General features: G+C 38.3%; 1 protein-coding gene across 2 annotated transcripts in view; it reads right to left on the bottom strand.

Moving 5' to 3' along the window:
- The window catches only part of rad51d (RAD51 paralog D), a 42,303-nt gene extending 25,299 nt beyond the window's left edge, over positions 1-17,004 (bottom strand). For both annotated transcript variants that reach the window (XM_030153655.1, XM_030153654.1), the window contains exons 1-3: positions 16,696-17,004; positions 14,300-14,361; positions 3,887-4,005 (exon numbers count right to left, since the gene is read on the bottom strand). In XM_030153655.1, the coding sequence (XP_030009515.1) occupies positions 3,887-4,005; positions 14,300-14,361; positions 16,696-16,777 (263 nt within the window). In that variant the 5' untranslated portion in view covers positions 16,778-17,004. The remainder of the gene's footprint in view (positions 1-3,886; positions 4,006-14,299; positions 14,362-16,695) is intronic.
- Positions 17,005-18,343: the final 1,339 nt, after the last annotated feature.

Raw genomic sequence — 18,343 nt, 5'->3', positions numbered from 1 at the left:
TTGTAGTCCATACTGAAAATATGTCCAAACTTTGAGCCAATTACCCAAAATGTTCAGTTGTAGGTTGTATTAACAAACACTAGCGGTTGAACAGGACAGAGCAGCACAGCCAGCCAACAACCTGGAGGGGGTGGGGCATGAAGTGGCTCATGTGCATTTAAAGGGCCAGCGTTCAAAACGATCTTCCTGGTGTCATTACTCAGAAATAGGGTTGAAGATGGACCTGCTGAGTTTAATCAATGAAGAATTCAGACCCAAGCATAGCATTTACAGTTTATGTAGACCACAGGAAAATGTTTTGAAATGCATAATTCCATTTAAAAAAAGCAAAATATCACTCCTTTAAGTGGAATAAAAAAACAAAAACAACAGTGACCAATGCACAATGAAACACACCTACAGAGAAGTGGCTTTACACAATATAGGACCTTTAATAAACAACAAATTTGTAAATCATATTTTCTGTCATACATTCATTAATCCTGTCTTTTCAGGATGTAAATCAAGGCTTTCCCCATAATGTGCTTCCTGAAAAACTCTAAAACTAAAGAAAAACACAACTAAAACTATTTATTCATTCATTCATTATCTGAACCTGCTTTATCCTCACTAGGGTCATGGGGTCGCTTGGAGCCTATCCCAGCTACATAGGGGCGAAGGCGGGGTACACCCTGGACAAGTCGCCAGTTCATCACAGGGCTGACATATACAGACAAACAATCACTCTCACATTCACACCTATGGGCAATTTAGATTAACCAATTAACCTATTAGTGCATGTCTTTGGATGGTGGGAGGAAGCCGGAGTACCCGGAGAGAACCCACGCAGACACAGGGAGAACATGCAAACTCCACACAGAAAGGTACCACCTCCCGTCGACTGGTGTTGGAATCGAACCCAGGACCTTCTTGCTGTGAGGCATGAGTGCTAACCACTGCACCACCGTGTCACCTAAAACTATTCATGTAATCATAAAACTAAGGAAAAATAAACTGAAGTAATTCTAATCACCACAAGCCCTGGTAATATAAAAGTTTCCAGCTGACAAATCAAATGAAAAGTGCCTCTCTGAACATGGAGCATTATTCATCAGTTCCCCTTTTCACCAGTAGAGCGCAGCCACGACACACTAAAATCACACTGGCTTAGCGGTTGATTGAGTTTCATATCACAAATCCAATGCACTGACTAATTTATGAAAACCACTTAAAAAGAGACACGGAGAGACATACACACCTGTGGTCATTAATTATGCTGGAACAGTGAGTTTAACTGTAGAAAAGGTAGCTGCCCATAAATTAAGTCTTTCTAGTCCATTTCACTGTTGTGCAGAGCGGTCTGCATTCTGGCCAAGGAGCATTTTCAGTCTAAAGGTGGAATATTTTTCTGCTAAAGCTTTATTCACTGTCTGCTAAACCCAGACACCACAGCAGAAATCTACATGCATGAGAGCAGCAACATATAAGTTTACAACTGGAATACAGCCAACAGCTGGATTCTTGACTTTGTTATCATTACATTTTGATTTTCACATGTACCACAAAAACATTTTTAAGTGTTTGTCGCTGTTTTTTGTGTGCCTGTATAGAGTACTTGAGTTGTGGGCAGAGATAAAGCACCCCATGTATCAGGGGCCACTTTCAGCTGGATTCAGGGGCCAAATGGAAAGGAAAGAAGTTTGTTTTCACTGCTAAAAAATGTAGCACATAAGCCATTTCTAAAACACTCTGTGCTGCATGTGGTATTTTTAACTACAGAGACCATGCTCCAGATGCAGACTGCACAGGCATAGGTCAACACAAACTCAATTGAGACAATACTGAAAAGATTTTAGTTTGATCAAATGAGTCGATGCAAAGGAATCTGATTACAAACTATTTTTGGTAACGTGCCACACTGTCGACTAAAAGCACTATGTAGTTAGATTAATCTGAGAGCACTAAACACACAGGAACTGAAAACTGCATAATCAAATGGAAATGTATTTTATAGTACATTCTGAATGACCGATGTATGTGGGACACACACTGAACGATCATCAGGTTGAATGTGATTTGGATGAGACAACAAGTGGTTGACCGATAGTGTCTTTTTAAAGGTCAATATGATAATGTCAGCTTAGAGAAGAAAAAAGCAGATCATTGATTAATCAGCTGGTATCAACTCCAACCTTCCACCAAAATAACACTGAGAACTACAAATGGGTATAGTTAAGATTTTATCAGTACTACTACCATTATTGATCTGCTGCCTCTACGGTATTCTAACAGGGTTCTACAAGTTAAATTTAAGACTTTTTAAGACCTTTTCAAGACTACTTAGAACAGAATTTAATGCCCATTAACAGCCTATTTCACGACCATACTGGCAAAAATTTGTGACTCCTAGAATTTAGGAAAATGTATTTATTTACTCCAATGCCTTTGCCTTGATTCCAACCTTTCCAAGTTCCTTCTCACTGGCGGCTGCAAAGTTAGCGATAATTGGTTCCAAATTTCAATATAAATTGTCGGGTTGCAGCTGAGTAGACTAACGTTACTTTCTTTGTAGCTTGGACAATTAAACACAATACAGCGAACAAGTTTATGGCAACATAACTGAAGACCTATCATATCAGACGTAATACCTTTTACAACATTTTTTAGGGTATTAAATGCAGATTTGTAAATTCTAGACTTTTAAGACTTTTTAAGACTCTGCGGGAACCCTGTCTAATCAGTTCTTTTTTGGATTAGTCTTAGGATTATAGTTTAGGTTGATACAATTAATATTCTTTATTAGGAAAGTGCAAACGAATTGTTTTGAAGGAATCACTACCATACATTTGGATTTCATTAGCTACTGGTCACTTTAAATTGTTAACTTATGTGTGTACTTGGGCTTCAGACTGCTAACTAACACCACACAACATACACAGAGCAGGTAAACTACAAACTAAACATCCTACTGTTCATTTCAGCACCAGTGTTTGATAGACTTTTGTTATGTTCTGATGTTCTGACTGAATATGTAAGAGGCTTGTTGCTCTGTGTTGTCAAGTTTAATGTCCACTTTTTGTTTAGTTCTCTGGTGTGTATTGAGCTGCTCGGAGCTGCAGTGTGTGACAGAGAGCTGACCTGCCCCTCAGAGACACAAACCCATGTGGAATCTCAAAAATAAGTTAACATTTGAGCTTACTGATCCTGAAGTATTCAATTATTTGGGGATTGGTAGCCATACCTCCTTAAAACACATTACACATCTGAAATTAATCTTTGACTTTAGGAACCAGATAGCTGTAATAGATCAATAAATGTGGAACTGCACGTCATATTGCCTGTAAAAATCCAGGTGGAAATGATTTTTTAAAAATCTTTTCAGCTATTGTGAAGTTCCTGTTTCCAACACAATAAACACTCCTAACTTTGCTGATAGTTTGTAAACCACCCTATCATCACCCCTTGGAAACACACTTCAACAATGTTGTCTGGGCTCCAATTCATCACATATCACATTATCCAACATACAGCTCTCATCATCCAAGTGTGCTGTATTCTTGGGTTTGTTCTTCTATGAACCAAAGACTAGAATCTGCTCCAGTTGTTGGAAACACTCAGGTTGTGCTCTGTATTTTTACGCTGGTCCTGAATTGTATCCCCAGCTTTAAGCCTGGTTATTTACAAAAACGTCAATGTTCCCAGGAAGCTGTGATTAAGAGGCCTCTAAATAGCCACCAAAGTGTCTTTCAATTCAATATGCAGGGAGCTGTCTTCAGGAATTCATATTTGATTTTGGAGGTGAACCTTCCTTTAAGCTCCTGCGGCACCGAGCCAACCTTTAAATCCCCCGGCCCCTGAAAGACAAAGCAGTGTGCTGTGTCTGCTGTGTGTGCAGAATTATCTTTACCTGGGATTTCCAGTGGAGAGGATGGCTGTTGAGCTCAATAGTTCTTCATACAGATCAGCGCCTGACACAGGAAATGCTGTGTGCTGGGCCAGCAGCACCCGGCGGATGGCAAACAGAGCCTGAAATATAAAAACCACAGCATATGAAGCTTACATGAGTGCTCCATGGATCAACCACAGCACGTGTACCCATCTACCTGAGCCACTGAAGCCAGACCTCTACCCTCATGGGTCATTATGAACAGAATCCAATGGCACCCAGTAAAAAAAAAAATCTGCCTTTATAATGCGTTCACACGGATTTGTGAAAATTGTTTTTTTTTTTGTTTGTTTTTTATATTGTTATCAGCCCCACACTGTTAGCCCTTTAAATGCATTCTCAATTTCATTCACAATTTGGAAATGTGTTTGCTTTGTTCTCTTACATTCAGACTAAAATTTCAAAGTGAGACAAGCTTAAAACTCCCAACCTTTTCCACAATGCAGGTCTACAATATTCTGAAAAGCTGCCAGTTTACTACTCTATTTCCAGTCTTACTGCCACTTTTCAGGCTTTTGCAGCTTGATATAGTTTGTACCGTCTTAAAGTATGAATGAGGACAGTGGTAGCAAGTTACTTACTACAGGTACATTTCTGATATTGGGAAAGAAAAAAAATGTTTTTATATATATATATATATATATATATATATAAACAGAGTGAAGAAGTTGCCCTGTCTTTCAGTGTTAAGAGGGTGACAGCTCTAATAAACACAGAAAACACACAAACAATTGAGACAGGATTTTACCAGGAGAATAGGTGATAAGAATGTTGCACTTTGGGGTAACAGACACACTACGCTTCCCTATTTTAGACCTACAATTTTTTGTTTACGACTTTAGTTGAAAAAGTATTTTCCATTTATATTTCATATCAGGATGTGAGATTTTTGGTCATATCACACAGCTCTATGATCATATCTTCAGGAGAAATATAAAGTTATAGGAGGTGACTGGGTAGATATTTGGCACAAATGCTGAAAATGGTGAAAACACTCAGCTTGGCTGAATAAGCCTGTATAAAAGGATATAAACACACAATGGGAACCTCCATAGAGTATAGTGCAGGTATGGGTAAGCTAGTCGTAACAGACATAATATAATGGTACAGGGTCTGAACATCTTGGCTTCCTTTATGACAAGACAATCACATTGTACGTATGTTTGTACTTGAACATACTTTAGAGGTTATTTCTAAATCAAAAATATCAGGCGTCCTTCATGTAATGAATACAATTTCTACAAAGCCTTGCAGCTAAAAGGCTGATTCTATAATTTACTACTAAAAAAGGCATGAGAGTTATAACTATAAAACTGTATGAAAACACAATAAAAAAAGTTCCACACAAAATGGAAAAAACGCTTCTTCTCTACTTCTTAGGAATGGGCATAGGGATGTATAAACCAACAAAGTCTGAGACCCACATAGAAGTACAGTGATGTCTTTACACTGGCCAATCTGGATTGCTACATTCTAGCCTCATTTCCATCATTTTGAATATGAGAACCAAAGGTTGGCTTCTTCAACATTACTGACAGAAATGCCAGACTACGCCAGCTGGACACTGTTTATGTAGCAGCCAGGGACGGGATAGCAGCTTAAATAGAGTGCAGGCAACATGTTAGACAGTGACACTGCATCTCAATCAGTTGATAATCAGATAACAGATAATGTGGATGATGTGCTTAACTGTGGGCGGATCACAGCTTTCACATATTAGCAGACAGAGAAGAAACCTCTGCTGCTTTGGACAGAAATGGCTTATGGATTGTAGATTAAAAAAAACAAAAACAAACAAAAAAAAAAACAATCAGGTATATTATGAAGAGAGCATCAAGTTCAATTGAGTCTTAAACCCTGTGGACACCTGACATTAAACAGTGTTTTTGTTGATCCCATTGCTAAGTGTGCATCAGTTAATGTTTTTAGGGCAGCTGACAATAGAAATAGAGAATTAAACAGTTGGGCCAATTCCAACTGGTGTTGACAGTGGATAAAGTTAAGGCCAACAGTAACTAATAGTTAATGTAAGGTTGGAAATAAAGACTGAGGGAAAATGTCAAAGAGAATGAAAAGAAAAAAACACTTTCACCTACAGCTGGATGATTTTGCCTAATCTTACGGGTAATTTATTATTTTACTTTTTTGTTGACAGAATGTTCTCCAGAGAAATAATCTTGATTTTCACAATTTTTGGAAAGCAAAACCTTGATTAATCAAATTAAATCAGTATATTGCTCTACTCTCTCTCACTCACACTCTCACTCACACACACACACACACACACACACACACACACACACACACACTTTTAACAGTTACTCAAATGTATTTACTGATGAACTACTGCCTAATTGCTCTAGGTTTAAAGTGTGGTTCAGATTTATTAAACATATTACTTGAACTTTCAGACTGAACCTGGGGTGGTATAATTAATAATCAGCTTTTTCCTTTTCCAAACTGTTCTCATATTAGTCTTTAAAAACATTATCATCCAACCTCTAGCTGAAAGACAACTGATCACAGGAAGTTGTATTGATCAATCTGATGCCTTCTGTTTATCATGTAGTCTTCAAAAGTAGCAGTGCAGACACTGATAGTGGAACTGATATTTTTACCACAGTAAAGCAATTTTATCTGTTGATAGAGATGTTTCTTATAGGCATCTTATTGATGTTTTAGAGAGTGCAAATAGAACTATTTAGAGCAAATATCAGCCGGTAATGATGAGCAGCCGATCGATCAGAGCACTAACTGATTACAGGTGGAAAGCTCTAATGACAGGAAATACCAAAATAATTAAGACGTGATTCAGACCACATTCAAAATAAGGCTGAACAACACACCAAAAAACAGATAATGCAGTCATTTTTGACAGATGTGATTTTATCCACATACAGCCTTCACATTCTGCCTATTGAAGCTCTTTTATTCTTATGAAGCCCTGAATACATGGAACATGCATTCAAACCATTTGGCCTCAATCAGATGAAGCCCCGGGAAATGTTGGCTTCCCACTGATTAACTGGAGGCAATTTGGTGGTGACAGTAAGGTTGTGAGTAGTGCGGCGTACCTAAACCCATGTTCAGGTTCAGGTCTGGACTCAAGTCTAGAGGTTTAGGTTCAGGTTCGGACTTATAAGTCATATTTTTTAAATTATTTTTTTTCATTGGAAAAATACTGGTTCCGATCCTAAGTATGGCATGTTAATGTAGGGCTGCACAATTTTGGCAAAAAATAAAATCCCGTTTTTTTCCTCTAAAAACTCGATTTTCGGGTAAAACTACAAAAGACAACAGAAGTCAGATGTCATTTTCGTTAGCAGCCCGCAATGCAAGCCACTGCTCCCTACCTGAAATCTGTGATGGTATCTCGTGATGGGCCCACAGAAGTTTTATTTTTTCATTTTTTTTTTTCATTAAATCTTTATTGAATTAAGTAGAGTATACAAACAATGTATACAACAAGAAAATAACTGAACAAGTTTGCCAGGAGGAATTTTATCCCTGGAGCTGGTGGATGTGTCTGGGCACAGGGCTGTCTGGGCTCCTCTGCTGAGGCTGCTGAGGCTGCTGACCCTGCGACCCGGATCGGAAGAAGACAGTACGGTACGGATCCGGGACAACATAAGATGAGTGATCGATCCCCATGCAGCTACACTATATTGCCAAAAGTATTTGCTCACCTGCCTTGACTCGCATATGAATTTAAGTGACATCCCATTCCTACTCTATGGGGTTCAATATGACGTCGGTCCACCCTTTGCAGCTATAACAGCTTCAACTCTTCTGGGAAGGCTGCCCACAAGGTTTAGGAGTGTGTTCATGGGAATTTTTGACCATTCTTCCAGAAGCACATTTGTGAGGTCACACACTGATGTTGGACGAGAAGGCCTGGCTCTCAGTCTCCGCTCTAATTCATCCCAAAGGTGTTCTATGGGGTTGAGGTCAGGACTCTGTGCAGGTCAGTCCAGTTCATCCACACCAGACTCTGTCATCCATGTCTTTATGGACCTTGCTTTGTGCACTGGTGCACAGTCATGTTGGAGGAGGAAGGGGCCAGCTCCAAACTGTTCCCACAAAGTTGGGAGCATGGAATTGTCCAAAATGTCTTGGTGTGCTGAAGCATTCACAGTTCCTTTCACTGGAACTAAGGGGCCAAGCCCAGCTCCTGAAAAACAACCCCACACCATAATCTCCCCTCCACCAAACTTCACACTTGGCACAATGCGGTCTGACAAGTATCGTTCTCCTGGCAACCGCCAAATCCAGACCTGTCCATCAGATTGCCAGATGGAGAAGCGCGATTCGTCACTCCAGAGAACGCGCCTCCACTGCTCTAGAGTCCAGTGGCGGCGTGCTTTACACCACTGCATCCAGTGATTTGCATTGCACTTGGTGATGTATGGCTTGGATGCAGCTGCTCGGCCATGGAAACCCATTCCATGAAGCTCTCTGCGCACTGTTCTTGAGCTAATCTGAAGGCCACATGAAGTTTGGAGGTCTGTAGCGATTGACTCTGCAGAAAGTTGGCGACCTCTTCGCACTATGCGCCTCAGCATCCGCTGACCCCGCCCCGTCAGTTTACGTGGCCTACCACTTCGTGGCTGAGTTGCTGTCGTTCCCAAACACTTCCACTTTCTTATAATACAGCTGACAATTGACTGTGGAATATTTAGGAGCGAGGAAATTTCACGACTGGATTTGTTGCACAGGTGGTATCCTATCACAGTTCCACGCTGGAATTCACTGAGCTCCTGAGAGCGTCCCATTCTTTCACAAATGTTTGTAAAAGCAGTCTGCATGCCTAGGTGCTTGATTTCATACACCTGTGGCCATGGAAATGATTGGAACACCTGATTCTGATTATTTGGATGGGTGAGCCAATACTTTTGGCAATATAGTGTATATTTTAGTGTGCTTCAGACTGTGAGTCTATGGGTTTTACCATAAATTAGCGATGCTGACAGTGTCTTTGACTCTTTGTCTTGCATTCTTGGTGCAATGTTTTGCCCCTTGCAAAAGGTAACGCAATACGAACGCAAGAGTCAGGACTCTTGCGTTTGTATTGCGTTACCTTTTTGGGACTCCCGACGTTACTCTACTAATACATGCTTTGATGCTACAGCAACAATTACAAAAAATTCGGGCTATCAGACACCTATTACAATTTACATGCCTATTTTCCTGAACTGAAAATCCTCAAAACGTAGGGCAAAACTCACCTTGATAGTTGTTATTTTGCCCACCAAACATTGCCGTCAATGTGGCAGAGGCAGCATGTGGGGTTGTCTCTATGTCGTGGTGGCGTCTCAAGTGTCTTGTGATTTTTGACGTTCCCCCAGCGCACTGGATCTCTTTCCCACACAGTTTGCACTTTGCTTTATCGAAAGGCAGCTTCGTCACATGGTCCCACACTTTACTGTTGGTACGTCGCGGCATTGTGTTTACCTGACCTGTGATCTGATATCCAATATGGCAACCATACGTAAGTGTTAGTTTGTTTTGCAAGTCCAGTACCAGTTCCCGACTTTACGGTTTTTTTGGACTTGACCCGAAACATTTTTACAAGTCCAGAACCGGTCCATCGTACTGGTACGCAGCACTAGTTGTGAGTATATTTATCCCATCAGATGACCAATGCACTGCTGAGCAATGTTAGATTTTCATTTTGTACATATCTGTAAACAAGACATGTTTGAGCCAATGTTTTCATTGTTAACGAAACTAATGAAATAAAGGTGTTAAAGAAAAGAAATAAAAAAAAAAACAAATGAGCATTTATAAGAAATGATAAATTCTGTATTGTGTTTTTACAACCAAGATACACTGAAATTACAGATAAATTTCTTGTTATCTTGGGTGCATATATAACTTATCATCCTATTTTTTTTTTTTTTTTTTTTTTTACATTACAGCAATAATACACTAGCAGATGGCTGTCCATCACATGTCTATGTCGCCAAACTGTCCATACCCACATCATGGCAGCGAAAGTATGAAGAAAGTGCCAGAGTGAAAAGCAAAGGGAAAGTGATCAAAAAAACTATGTAACATTAATTTCTTAAAGGGAGACATCTCACATGTCTAAAAACCAAATTAAGAAGTTCATACATGAAGACTAACCTTCTGACCACCTTTTCTCTAGAGTAAAAAAACCCACTGAAAATAGTAAAAAAAATAAATAAATAAAAAAAAACAACAACAACAAATTAAGCTTTGACACCCCCCCCCACTACACCAGTTAATGTGCATTAAAAACAGAAATTTAAAACAAAAAGTCAAAATGAAAAAGAAAACTATTGAAAAATGCCCAACTGTTGTAACCCTAGTTTGTGCAGCAAAAACACTTTCTCTGTTCATTGTACTTATGTTACTCTTCTGGGCAAACAGCATTTCTTGCCAGTTCATGTTCTAAAAAACGTATTTAGGAAAATACGGCAAATCTGTTGGGTCTCAATTAGCTGGATTCTTACTGCCCCCATTTGGGATGTGGACTCATCAGATAGCTGTGCTTTTACATAACAACGATGCCTGGTGCTGCTTTAATTGAACTGTGAGCGACTGCCTTATACAGCCAACATGTCTGTGTAGATGACCTGGCATTAACTCCTGCTGGTTATAATATGTGTGCACAACAATGGTTGGAATCAACAGCAGAGGCCTGGTGGACCAGAGGGACACTGCTCATCAGCTCAGGGGATGCCTGCAGGCTCAACAAGCCAGTCAGGAGGACAAGCTCTGTCACTGGGCTGAGTCTGGACCTGCTCCAGGCAGCGATGGAAGAAAGAATATGCGGAAAATTTAATCATTTCTACTCTTTCTATGCTAATGAGTTAAACACTTTCAACTCTAACCACCCTCATTCAGGGTGCACTTGACTTCCACATCCACATTTTATGAGTTAGTGGGTGTAAAGTAATAAAATATATAATGACCAAAAAAAAATGTGCAGTGATATGAGTTTAGACATTCACCATTCCTCTCTCAGGGGTTTCCTTTTTTCCCTTAAATGTGCACAGATTAAAGGTTCCACTGAGTGAAATCCTCTAAATCAAGGATGTTGAGTTTCACATCTATACTGTTCACCCACAAAATTATTCACCCATTCATTTCTATCTAAAACAAAGGGCCTCTGCCGGGTCTCCATCCTATATTTCAGTGTCCATCCATGATAAAGTTTGGTCATAATCACTGTGTATGAACCATAAAAACATATTTGCCCATGATATCAGAATGGAATTAGACAGAATATTTTTCATGATCTCTGCTCTGTTCATGGCTACGATTCCAAAAAAGCTCAAAGCTGAAGAGGCTGTCCTCCTTTAGTGGTTTCAAACTAACATGAATGATCTGTTGCAAACACTATGATTATATTTCTTACTCTTTTTACATAACTGCGTTTTATTGAGCTACTCAACATTTCCTGTTTATTAGGAATTTAGAATGCAACATCTGTGAAACAGAACTTTTCTTTGTGAAACTTTTCTCTGTTTTCTGGCTTTTTCCCTCTCTTCAGCTAGTTCAACTACATCTGCCATCTATAAATTTTACCTTTAACAGTGGTGGAAATGTTTACTTTCAAGGACGCATCACTATACCAACATTGTATCTCTAATTGTAGTACACTTCAGAAGGATTTACAAATTTTTTGTAATGTTTATAAGCTGAAGAGGCTCACACAGATGCTGGTATTGAGAAGATGCAGCGCTTTATATTATGGAAAGTTGCCAGGGGTTTGTCAGCTTTCAACTTTTACATGCTTCAGAGTATATGAGTTATTGACTGGTGGATTGTAATTGACCGATTGGCGGACTCCACCCTACAATGGCCCTCGTCCAATCCTATGATAGCAACCGTTACTAGGGAGCAGAACCTGCGACAAGCAATTAGCATTGAGCAAGATGGTGAAGCGGTGTGCCTATGGAACCTGTAATTCCGATAGCAGATATCCTGAACGTTTGGAAGGAGGTGTTCTCTTCCACCCATTCCCAAAGCCTAAAACTCAACTACAGAGATGTCTTCTGTGGATTAAACATTATGGCAGACCACAAGATCAACATCTTTGAAACATGCTACTTACAGCTTGCATTGTTCGTAGTAGCTACCATTTAACCTATCATCCTTAGCTTAGCTAATATTTATTGTCATTTGTTATTTGTACTCTAATGAGCGACTGATCTCATGAAATGGTGTTGTATGTCACACCAGTTCTTATGGCATTTGGTGTGCTATACGTATGCATTTTCAACCTTTCACATGTTACTGAACACCATTTGATCACGTGTCAATTTGCGCCAAGATCTCCGGTTCACATAATCATAACCCTCAGTGCATGGTATTTGACATGGCGAGAACATACATACAGAAAGCTTATAATTCGTGTAATACGGCATTTAAAAGTGGTGTGTATATTTACACAAGTCATGATATCACGATGTCTAATGAAGATGCTACAACTTTTCAATTAGGACAAACATAATTATGATTTACACAAACTCTTCCCCAGCAGTGCAAGAGCATGACTGGTCCAGAAGGGTTTGCTGATTGCATTTGATATTCAAATCGTGGGGCTTCTCCTGTTTCGATAAGGACCGGAATGCTTTTGCCTCCATCAGATTTATGTCCACATCCTTTCTGAAGTTGATGTTGTGGATGTAGCTCTTGACTGCTTATTCCAGTCCCTTCTCCCTCAATCTTGATGAATTCTTGGAGCTACTACTCCAAAAAGCATCACTGACATTTGAAGATACAGCCGCCCATGCCATGACAATCAACTTTCACAGGAGCTTCAGAGAACGTGCAACAATAAATAAGAGTCATGGATTTTCAAGGACCAGTTCATTAACGTTCCTCTATAGAATGCATGGTTTAGTTGTAAGATATGTCGTTATTTCACAGAGTAGCAGACATTCTTTTCATCAATGTGTCGCATTTTCATTTTAAATCCATGGAGAGATTCTGAAAGCGTGTCACAGACCAACAGTAACTAAGGTAGCAGGGCCCCGCTGATCGGTCAATTCAATCTAATCAGAAATTTCATCACCTCTACCATTTGCACAACAGGGTTTTTGCTGCTATTATAAGAGTAGTGTCTAAGCTACAGAAAAAAAACATATAAAAAATTAACCTACCATTCTGTAAAGAAAAATTGCTATACTAGCCCCCCTTCCCCAAAAAAGTGGGAATTTTTCTGGAAACACCTTGTCAATTCACAAAATCAGAATTGAAAATCAACTGGGGCCAACATTCTTGTCTCTACTCACTGGGCTGTATACCAATGGAATTTCTGCATGCCAAAAAAAGAAAAACTAATTTTCAAAGCTTCACACTGAACAGCCAAATCTGAGTTGACTGAAAAGATCTGGGGGCAGCCCTGCTGTTGACAATATCAAACATTCATTTTCAATGGGATAATTTCAACTGAAGAGGAATATGACAGTGATTCTTTGGTGTTTGGCAGCACCAAAAGTGTTACAGTAGCCTTTAGCTTGTGGGAGTTTTTATGTGTTTTTTTTGTTGCTGACGAAATAAAGTGATGATGACTGCAATACTTCATGATGAGTCAAGTATCTTGACAGTAGAAATGGACTAAACAAGTAAGTGTCAGACACTCTAAAATGACAGCTGTCACATATGAAAGATTGAGAAAAGAAAAGATTGAGAGTGAGAGAAATCCTGAATAAGTCTTGTTTTACAAATGTCAAACGTAAAGAATTACTTGAGGACACAGTGTTATATCAGTCAGCAGCTTGGTTTGGCCTTCCTTCTAGCTAATGTTTAAAATTCCACATTGATATCTGTCCGAAACTATGAGAGAATGCATCACATTCAGTTAGGAGTAAAATCTTAGTGGAAAAGAACCCAAAACCCCACAACCAAATGACCTCTACCTCTAGAATCCTAGGAGAAAACAGGAATAACTACAGACAGTACTATAGTTGCAACTGCAATACAGCCGCAATACAAAGAATACTAAAACAAAGGTGACCCCCAGATTTGTGATGTGAAATAAATTCACCTCCCTTTTAAACACCATGACTTTCTTCCCTGTGAAGATACTTGCAAAACAAACCCTGTGGGAGTTCTGCTTTCATCAAAGGTAACTTTTATTTTAATTGAAGCCTACCTAATGCAAACGACAAACCTCCCACTCTGCACTATTTAAACAAAGTATAATACGTAGGAGGTCGGTTTTGTCTCCATTTTATATAATAAAAGAAAGCAAAGAAAAGAGACAAATTGATAATTATTTTTTAAAATTCAACATTGTTTTACCTTAAGTGTTTTCTGCACAATACTTTTGTACATCTTAGTTACTTATGAAAATATTTTACTTAAGTGACTGTGTGGCTCATGTATTGTGAAAATTACCTTATAGGACACTGAACATTTCTGAGCAACCTCCTCGATGTCAGATGAGACCAGATCTTCCACTGTGAAAACCAGAAATTGTAATTGTCAGTTACTCAAATATACTTCATTACTGCTTGTGCCTCAAGTTTTTCTAATCCATTTCATCTCAGAGTTAAATATTGTACTTCTCACTCACTACATTTGACTGACAGCTTTATTGTCATTAAAGGTGAAGATTTAATACTATGGACATCTTGAGAATATAATAGGATTTTAAAATATGGGAGCAGTAGTTTCTCACATTTTCCTCTTCTGATGTCTAAGTAAAAAGCAGTGTGTGGTCGGCTCACATTTCAATCGCTGCATTGTTAATGGCTTTACCAAACGCTGATTTATTCCTCTACACGACTCACATGAATTCACTTCAGTACATGTTAAAAAAAATCATCCAATATGCCATCAAAAATTGGAGATAAGAGCAAAAGGTCACAAACTAAAAACAGGTTTGTGCAACTGAACATTTTTCCCCTTCTTTTGCCTCCCATTCATGCAATTTATCTGGCGTATCAATGCAAAAATAACATCCAAACACAGGCTGATATTTATCTATTGCGTTATCTTAATTAAAAAATAAATAAATAAATAAATAAATAAGTAAGTAAGTAAACATTTCTATGATTGAATTTGTGCTCATTCAAAGATAAAGTGCTGAAGGACTGGAAGACTACAAAACAGTCAAGTAAATCTTTTTTATTTATAGTGAAGATTTCTCTGGCACAACAGGGGCATAATTAAACAACAAAAAGAAAAAAAGCAAACAGAAGTTAATGTTTATTGGCCAAATTGTCATTTTAAGTACTGGTATTGGTCCAGAATTTTGTAATCATTGCATCCTTAAGCTGGTGTAACAGTACATAAAACTGACTACAAAGCATTTAACTACACCTGCACCTGCTATAGCAGTAACATGCAACACTGACATTTCAATATTAATAAATAAATGATATGAAATACAACAATATACATCATTCAGAGTTCCAAAGCAAGAGCTCATACTTCAATACTACTCCAACTACATAGGACTTTCCTGCAGGATGTGCTTTCACCTCAATAAATGTTCAAATCATACAATATAATTGAAAAGGAGTGACAAACTGAAAACAGGTTTGTGTATCAGACCTTTGTTGTCTGCTATTAACCATGTGATAAATTCTTTAGAATACAGATGCATCAATATGTCTATTAAGTAAATATTGGCCACACAATCAGTGAAATGACATCCTACATGCTTGTGCTGATGTTTGTGTGACATTGAAGGTATTTTTCATACATTTCAGATTGATTTTATGCTCATCCCTGCTCTCTTGATCACATCACTCTTGGAAAAATGATTTTCAATCTCAATGGGGATGTCATCTGGTTAAATAAAGTATATATAGGGTGTCCCATAAGTCTCCATACATAGGAGACATAATACATATGGTTCTAACATGTACTGTATTTCTTTATATTTCTTCTTTATAGTTCTTCAGCAGTGGAGGACACGCATTGAAATGTGTTCCCGACAAAATGGCAGTCATATAGAGCATATTATATAAATAAAAATGGTTTATGTCAAGAAACGTTTATTTTTCCTATGTATGGAGACTTATGGGACACCCTGTATACAATGTCATGAAGGGCTGAAAGACTTTAAAACAATTTTGCTATTTAAATAGGGTAACTTAACACAAAGAGATGGTATGTAGTGACCAAAACAAAATAAGCAAACAGAAAATAACATCAGTTCTAAGATAAATTGTCAATTTCAGTAGTGGTATCAGTACAGAACTCTGTAGTCGTGGATTCCTCATCTGGTGTCCCTGCACCTATGGATAAAAAGTCCTTTAAAGTAAACCCACATCCAGCTGCTACAACAGTAACAGGACATAACAACACTGATGCTTCACTGTTAATATTTTAATTATGTCAAAGGGACATGTTTATACTTCAGTACTACCTACACAAGTACATTATGCTGTTAAATACTTATGCACTTACTCAAGTACAGTTTTCCGTGCAGGACTGATTGAGTATTTTTACATAGTTGCACTGGTACTTTTTCCTCAACTAAAGGATCTAGACACTCCTATCATTAAACTTTCTGGTCTGTTAATCGACAGAGTGTCCCATAAGTCTCCATACATAGAAGACATAATACATATGGTTCTAACATGTATTTCTTTATATTTCTTCTTTATAGTTCTTCAGCAGTGGAGGACACGCATTGAAATGTGTTCCCGACAAAATGGCAGTCATATAGAGCATATTATATAAATAAAAATGGTTTATGTCAAGAAACGTTTATTTTTCCTATGTATGGAGACTTATGGGACACCCTGTAGTTAATGCCGCTTAAAACCCCATATACTGACCTGTTTTGATATCAGCAGCTCGCAGGCCTCGGACTAAATCTTCGTCTAGTCCAGGACACATTCCTTCTCTCAGGACAACCATGGTCTTTCATTGTCAGGTGTTCGCTGACCTGTAATTTAGCGTCTGAATGTAAAATCCTGGCGGAAACTAGCATCCATTAGCAGCCGCTGCTAGCTAAACTTTTCTAGCGTTAAGTCTCGAGCGACTTCTGTTGTACTTTAACCAAGTCTGAGTGTAATGTATTTTGCTAACTTCCCCTGATGTACACAGATAAAAAAAAATATTACAGGCACTTGCTAACCACTCAGTACAGCACGAAGCCTACAAAACTATATGAACTTCAGTTTCGTTGTCGTAAAACAGTACACGCCACCGCCACTTTTCAAACTTACGCAAAAGCTTACGTTTCTTCCTGCTTTCCGTAGTACACACGCAATGCCTTTTGGGTAATGAAGTCCTTCTCCAGCCGCATCTACATACTTTCTGTTTTTTTAAGCAGTGAAAAAACGTCACCTCAAGTAGACCTTCATTTAGTCTACTTAATTATATTATTATATAGTCCGTGTCAGGGTTTCACTGTTGAACATTATGTATTTTGATTTATAGCTGTTTGTGCTGCATTAATGTGTAGGCTATTCTGAATTTTACTGCTGTATATGCTATGTTCATTTTAATGATTTTATATGGGGGTAGTTTAATCTACAATATTGTAGCACATGCTTTTAGCCTAAGAATGGTCTGGGTATGGTCAGAAAATGTTTATCTTATTTGAAATTGAACAACCAAAATACTCTAAATCCATTTTCGGTCTAGGTTACAGATTATCCTAAGAAACTCAAAAGGAAAACCACATATCTCTAATAAGTCAGCTTTGCATGAACTCTGAAAAACAGGTCATATTTTTGCTTTTTGACACCATATTTCCGGCTAAACCAAAAGGATTTTTAAAGAGATTACTCGGTTTGAGAAGCAGGAGGACTTAATACCTACCCAATAAATAACGTCATCCTTCAGATAATCACAAACATTGAAAATAAATACTTGGAGATATGCAGCTAATATAAGAAAGGAAGGATATGAAAAACTGAAACCTGAAAACTAAGAGACCACAATTTTAAAAAAAAAAAATTGAAAGAAGCAAAAGTTTTCTTCACAGTGTTTTAAAAGACAAAAATAAACAACTATATTTATTTTATGTTAAAATGAGCTAGTCGTTTAGTGTGATATTATGTCAGTTTTCTATGTTTCATAATAGCAAAGTTAAGACTGGGTTTTTTAGCACGCACCCATGGAACAGATTTGGTCTAATGTATTAACATTCTCTCAGTGTTATCACTGAAAAAGGTTTTGGGTTCACCTTGTTCCTTCTGCAAAAATCAGTGTCCAATCTCAAGTGTCCAAGTTGTCAGGACACTGGGGAAGCTGAGAGTACTTATCTTCAGAGATCCCTCCGACTGAATAATACAGTGATCATAAGCCCTGGTACCTCACTGAGAATGATGCCCTGTCATCATCTGGATAGAGTGGAAATCAGGCCTCAAGATTCTCAGATTTTGTTTGTTTTTTCTCTAATGTTTTCACTCCAGTCTGCACATCTGATCGCTTAACATACATTTATCCCTCTGGAAGTACCAGCTTTAAAGCTGT

Source organism: Sphaeramia orbicularis, chromosome 14 (assembly GCF_902148855.1).
Source record: "Sphaeramia orbicularis chromosome 14, fSphaOr1.1, whole genome shotgun sequence".
NCBI classification, from domain to species: Eukaryota; Metazoa; Chordata; class Actinopteri; order Kurtiformes; family Apogonidae; genus Sphaeramia; species Sphaeramia orbicularis.
The sequence above is the reverse complement of the archived record's forward strand: the minus strand, read 5'-3'. Positions and strand labels throughout refer to the sequence as shown.